Below are 6789 nucleotides of genomic sequence, written 5' to 3'. Positions count from 1 at the left end.
TTTTTATTAAGAGTACAAAAATAATTGAATAATAACCCAATATACTCTTCTTCGTTTTTAAACAAGACAAGACGATTTTATAATTTTACTCATCCCAATTTTTTTCTTCGTGAATGTCCCATTAACTATTGTTAAAGTAAACGACCAGAATTTGTTCCATATTTTCGGGAATTGGGATGAGTAAAATTATAAAATTGTTTTATCTTGTCTTAAAAACAAAGAAGAGTATATTGAGTTGTTATTTAATTATTTTTTTACTCTTAATAAGAACATATTTTGACCGTGGTACAGTTTTTACTAGTACGGGGATCAGATGACGCTTACTCAATGTTTCATTGCATTTACCTTAAAACTTTTGTACAAATTATTTACAATAGTAAGTTCACCTTGTATCATTTATTACTTGTAAGCAGTTGTGAGCCATCATGTAGCTAAATAAAGTTATTTTTATTTTTTTTATTTTTTCAGATAAATTGGGTTTGCCAAACTATAGGTCCCAATCTAAATATTACAAATATAGGTTGAGCAGGAGATTGCTTCAAAATTGCCACTGTGCGCCGAAAAGTTCCAAACAAGAAAACAGTGTGAATCATAGACAATAAATATATTTAGTTATGTACAAGATAATAATTTAATTTTAATTTTATTGCACATGTTAGTGCCTCTTCCACGCAACATCTCCAATCAGAATTTTTAGATTGGTCTGTACATCCTCATTGGTACTGCATTTTCATTGGTGTCCATAAAATCAGGTGCGAAATAGATGTATTTATCTGAAATCATACAAATAAATTATTGTAATAATTTTTTCTCAGGTTATTTATTATTCTCATACTGGGTATCCTGCAACAAGAGAAAATAATTAAAACATATACTGTACTCTTCAAACGAATATATTGTACTTTTGTTCAATAACTTTTAAAAATGATGAAGTCTAAGATTTCTTATTTTTCATACAAAATAAATACTGTCTTCAGCGTACAGCCATCATCGTTGTAATTGACGTTACTTGTCCTGCTTTAAACATGATAAAATTCGCAATACATTGCGTCGTAGAATAAACTTTAAAGTGTAATAAAAATCTAAACATATTTTTTAAGTCGCTGTACAAATGTTGGTCAGTTGGAGGAGTACAGCCTACAGTTTAATTTATTGCCCCTGTTATAGGCAACACCCGGTATATTCGCCTTTTCAGAATTTAATTAACTGTGTATCCACGATGACGCGCAGATTTGTCAAAGCTAACCTTCAATAACTTGACAATATGAGTGAAGGCACGCGTCTTATTGAATGACATGGTTTATAGGTACATATCATATCTACAAAGACATCGCTGTATTTGCACGTTTCAAGTGGATTATAAAAACTTAATGCAAACTTACTAGTTCAGAGCCTCTACAGATCATGCAACAAATCGCATGCGATCGATCGATCTATTAATGCCACAATGTAACACAAATCGCATGCAATTATCAGTGAGTTGTGTAGAGGCCCATGGCGTGTATAACAAATGGCTAAAAAACTTATTACTGCACCTGTATCCGACTAGCTATCAAATTTTGAACCGTATTGCTATGAACATAAGGTGTTCAACCGCCCGTCAGATGTTTCTGGTGCGCAGTTGGCTCGTGCCGGCGGCGAATTTAAGCGGCTGCCCAATTTTGAACTCTATTCCTAAGCTTATAAGGTTTACAAAATGAGCTTCCAAAACAAACTTATTACTGCACCTGCATCCAACGAGCTGCTTGATATTGAACCGTATTACTATGAAGATAAGGTGTTCAGCCGGCCGTCAGATGTTTCTGGTGCGCAGTGAGCTCGTGGCGGCGGCGGTAGTCGGAGCGGCCGAAGCGTTTGTCGCAGTACTGGCACGGGTAGCGCTTCTCCTTCGTGTGCTTGATCATATGCGACTTTAGGTAACTGCAACATTTTAATTCCATTACTTCTCTTTAGGGAGCGTACATGAACTGTAGGGGGCAGCACAGAAGACGTCAGATTTTTGGCGCGAGGTGTAAATGTGAAGTATATGCTTCCAATGTAACCTACAAAATGGCAGAACCTACTATGCACAAGAAAACGCACGAGAACGGTAGATGGCAGCACTCGCTATGGCGTGAATCAGGCCACAAGATGGCAGACCCTGCAATGCGCACGGTCCTTATATTGAGGCCTAAATTTGCCCGCCTATAAATGTCCTTGAAAGTTTAAATTTAGAATTGAATTTGACTTGTCTGATCAGAAGGCCTACATGCGGGCGTCTTCTCAGTCACTCTAACAACGCCTTAATTGGAGTAAAAGAGATGCTCGATTTGCAAACTTCAGTGTCCGCGGTAGGTCCTCAGTTACTGCACTGGTGGGAAGCGAGTGGTTAAAGCCCCGTAGGTCAGTGTTCTTCTCTCACTCTCACTGACCGTAAGCGTGGGCGAGATGCATGTGTGTGCTCGGGACCGCGGATATCATGTACAGTGTGCGACCTCACCCAGTCAGCTCTTCGGATCGTAAAACGCTGGTGTAGAGAATTTGACCTATCAGTAAACCCCACCAAAACAGAAATGGTAATTCACCAATTAATAGAATCAGGCGTTACATATGATGTTTTTGAATTTTAATTTAAGTAATTAATGTAAGTTTTAAAACATGACGAATCTATACGGGTTCCGTTTTTTGCCATTTGGCTACGGAACCCTAAAAAGAAAAAAAGTAATTGCTGAGTTCCCTCGAAATGCGCATTTTGTGCATTCCTACTTGCTTGTGCATATTTTTAAAGTGCGTTTTAGACCTGTGTTCGTGTTTTTTTTCTATTGAGCGAAAGTCAAAAAATCAGGATTCCAATTGTTGAAGTCCTTAGAGAAAATCCTCAAAATTGCTTATTACATTTTTGCCAACCGTATTGTTATCTAAAAAGCGGTACGAATTTAAAAAAACTCCGCTCTCTGAATCTACGGCATCTTAAGCGCCATTTACATAGGAGATTTTCATCTCAAAGATGAAAAACAAGAAGCCCAAATTCCAGATGAAACTCACCCAGGACCGATAATCAATGATCAACACCAAATTACCTATATAGCAGAAGGACAAAGTAGAGATAGTTTTTGCCTTAAAAAATCGCGTAAATTTTTGTCGAATCCAGGATGGACCAAAACGGATATTTGAATTTAACACAACCGGTCGACTAATCACAAAGTTCAAAATGGCGGCCATGTTACCTGTTCGTCTTGAAGCTCATGTCGCAATACTCGCAGTGGTACTTCTTCACGTCGCTGTGCACGATGCGGTGTTTCCTGAGCGTGGTCTTCGTCGAGAACGACATGCCGCACTCGCTGCACTGGAACGGACGCTCCGTCGTGTGAGAACTGCGGGCGAAAGGGAACTTTAAATGACGTTACAGAAGGTTGAGATTGCACGAATGTGATTGGACTAAATCAAGTCTTATAAAGTTTATTTATAACTAGCTTCTGACTACTTTGTCTGCGTAGTATGTTTTTTTTAATGGAGGATAGGCAGGCGTTTGAGCACTATCTCATCCGATGGTAAGGGATGATGCGGTCACACTAACCTATGAGATACCTATTTACTCTAGACTTGAAGAGATCCAGATTATACTCATGCGGAAACACAGACTCGAGCAGGGCATTCCACTCCTTGGCAGTTCGCATAAGGAATGTTGAAGCGAAACGCTTCGTACCATGAAGCGATGCCGGATGATGATCGATAAAACTGTATGTTTTAACTAAATTTCATTTTAAAAAGTAACAGACAGACATTCAGAGTTACTTCAGCTTTTGAAATATTAGTAGAGATGATATAGCTTCTTTTTAAAACCTGTTAAGCGTTTCACTCCAGGGACAAAGAGAACTTAAAAATAATGATAGAAACTAAGTAAAGAAATCATAACTTACCCTAAATGCTCTTGTAGCATATTTTTGTCAAAGAAAGCCTTGGAACATATTTCACATTGATGATTTTTTTCTTTTACATGGACCTGCCGTCTAAAACAAACAAAGATTTCACTGGCTATTATAAACTAAACACCTATGTATATGTAGTAAAAAATAAATAAAATTAGGCCTAATAAAGCCAGAGATGTCGCCAAACATGTCGAGCGAAGTTTGGCAACGTCGCAACACTTCACCCGACGTCGCAGGCAGGCAGGAACGTTGTCCCACAGCACGTGTCGCCTGCGACGTCGGGTGATTAGACAGTGATGGGAAAGTAATCAGAAGTATTCTGTGGGTATTTTACAAGAACTTGAAAAATAAAAATAAAAACATTATCACGCACATATGTCTTGAGACATGTCCCTTAGAGCGGAACTTCTTATGGCAGACATCGCACTCAAAGGCCAGGTCCCTAGTATGGATGATCATGTGCATGTCCAGCGCCTGCTGCGACACGAAGCGGCGCGCGCACGTCACGCAACAAAATGGCAGAGCGGAGCGGTTGTGCATCTGTAGTTTGTGTATTGACAGGCTTATTACCTCTGAAATAGGGTGAATATTATTTTTTAAAAACAACACCATTTTCTACATTAATTATATAGTGGAATTCCCGCTACACTATAATGCCAGGCAGGATTTTTTACATTACAATAGAGTAAATGCCAAAGGATGTAAAGGCCTAGCGTGGAGCCTGGAGGCCTCGTTCAACAAGTACTGCTTGGAGGACATTTGGAGAGGTGTATGCCCAACAGTAGGCGCATACTCACTAAGGAAGAAGAAGAAAGGCCAGAGGATAGAAAAAAACGTATACACTATTTTCTTGTTATATTTTACAATGAAGGAACCAATCAAAAATTTATGTTGTCATTGTATAGATCTTTCAAAACAAATATGGGTTTTCAACAACTATTTTCTGAAAAATGGTCCAAAAAATAAATAACAATTGTCAAAGTTGAACTTATTATAAATACATTCAATGAAAATGAGCCATTTGTGAGTTATCCCTAAAAGTTTTTCCTTCGTAGTAAAAAGGCATACTCAGACACTATGAAGTACTCCCTTTTGCTTAGCCCCCATTCAAGGCAGCGTAACTGTGAAACCCTACACTAAGCATGACTACATGCTCTGGACAAGAAACCATTTTAAAACTCCATCTATCAAATTATAGAATTAAAAAGTGAAACTAACCATGAATCATTGAATTATAAAGTGTCAACAAACCTTTGTTACAAATATCACACTTAGATTTAAGTCCTAAATGAGCAATCTTGTAATGTCTGTGCCGCCCCCCCTTAGTGACAAACATCTTGGGACAGGCCTTGCACTGCAGCATCCGGCGCTCCTCCTTGGGCTGGTGGCTGATGGAATGCGCCTGCAGGTCCAGCACAGACATGCCACACTCCTCACATATTTGTCTCTCTTGTACATTTGTACCTTTACATAGTTTCACTTTTTTGTTTGTGCCATTCTGTCTTTTACGATTCGAGGCTATAAAATTAAGAAAATAATTTATAAACATGTACACATTAGTACTATTCTTATTGTTTATGAAGAATAAACTACAAAAGGGCCCTCTGATTATCAGTTTGCCAGATGATGTTGGCCTATCAGTTATTCGCAAAAGCAGACCACTGATATCATCCGGCGAACTGGTAATCGGTGGCCTCCTTAAACCATAGTTTTACCTTTTTCTTTTGTCCTGCTAAAATGTTCATGATTAATATTTTGTACAACACTCAGTGGCTCTTCATGAGGCACTACATCTTCAAATGGCCCAATATCTCCATAGTTAGCATCCCCAACAGTTTCTTCTCCCTTAAGTTCCTCAACTTCTAATTCGAATGTGTTTTCCTTCTTAACATTTACTTCTACTTTAATATCAGCATTACATTCAACTAAACTTGGACCATAGTCATCAGTTTCTAATGGATTCTCATGTTTAACTCCATATTCATCCACATACACAGTTAATTTTCGGTCCACTAACCGTAAATCAGGATGTAGAGATTTCAAATAAGCATCATTCTTCTGAGATAGGGCCTTAAATTTGTAAAACGATATGATTTTTCTAAAGCAGTTGTTACATAGATTTGTTGTTATTTTGGAGTCTTCCGTAACCTGCAATTCGAGAAAATCATCTAACGAGTGCTTTCAGTCTTCACAAAAGCTCAAAGATGAAAATTTACCTTTATATCTAAACAAAACAACATAATGTCGATGTACTTTATGTTATCATCTTTTGTGCCCTTTTCCAGGTCTGAAATATCTTTATTGGCTGGAGTTTTCAGACACGTTCTGCAAGTATTCATTATAATGGCCTTGAGTTGTACGTATTTAATAAGAAAAACGTTTTAATAATGGAATCTATTAACTATTTTCGATTACAGAGTAATATCAACAACACACATATATTGACGTGTCAATTTTGACACTTGCGTTTCGTTATTTGGTAATTGCACGCGGAGCAAAGTAAAATGCGCACGATGTGCACTTGCGTAAGGTATACGCATCGTTTTAAGAGTAGAGCAAGGCTGGTCCAGTGCAGTTGCACAAGATAGATAGATAGATAAATCATTTATCAAACAAATCAATCATTTACAAATCAATCTGTTACGATAAATACCCAAATGTGTGGGTAAATAGCCACTCCCATTTTGTGAGTAGAAAAAGGCGCGAAATTCAAATTTTCATCAAGAGAAAATCAGCTCACCCACCTACATTTTTTAAATTAGCGGCCTTGTTTTACGGATAAAGTGGGTGCATCTGAGTATATTTATTTGATCAGCACATCCTTAACAATATTTGAAATGTAAAAAATACTTTGTCTCTAATTGCCAAAAATAGTCAATGT

The 6789-nt window shown here is 37.7% G+C and overlaps 1 protein-coding gene across 1 annotated transcript; it reads right to left on the bottom strand.

Annotated features, from left to right (window-relative positions):
• Nucleotides 1-87: 87 nt before the first annotated feature.
• On the bottom strand, nt 88-6376 carry LOC133522412 (gastrula zinc finger protein XlCGF46.1-like). Its single transcript, XM_061857744.1, has 8 exons — nt 6125-6376; nt 5624-6056; nt 5160-5426; nt 4282-4480; nt 3900-3989; nt 3207-3353; nt 1728-1920; nt 88-773 (listed from the first exon to the last, which is right to left on the bottom strand). The coding sequence occupies exons 1-7, from the start codon at nt 6245-6247 to the stop codon at nt 1782-1784; spliced, it is 1398 nt and encodes a 465-aa protein (XP_061713728.1). The 5' UTR covers nt 6248-6376; the 3' UTR covers nt 88-773; nt 1728-1781.
• Nucleotides 6377-6789: the final 413 nt, after the last annotated feature.

The sequence above is a fragment of the Cydia pomonella genome, chromosome 10 (assembly GCF_033807575.1).
Source record: "Cydia pomonella isolate Wapato2018A chromosome 10, ilCydPomo1, whole genome shotgun sequence".
In the NCBI taxonomy this organism is placed as follows: Eukaryota; Metazoa; Arthropoda; class Insecta; order Lepidoptera; family Tortricidae; genus Cydia; species Cydia pomonella.
Note: the sequence above shows the minus strand (reverse complement) of the source record. Positions and strands in the feature narration are given on the sequence as shown.

Bases quoted from the DNA above. Each gene is read 5' to 3' on its own strand.
- LOC133522412 (XM_061857744.1), bottom strand. From the start codon at position 6,247: ATGAATACTTGCAGAACGTGTCTGAAAACTCCAGCCAATAAAGATATT. The intron at 3,990-4,281 runs GTGCGTGATAAT...TGTTTGTTTTAG, and splicing joins GGACATGTCTCAAGACATAT to ACGGCAGGTCCATGTAAAAG. The intron at 1,921-3,206 runs GTAACATGGCCG...AAAATGTTGCAG, and splicing joins ATGAGCTTCAAGACGAACAG to TTACCTAAAGTCGCATATGA.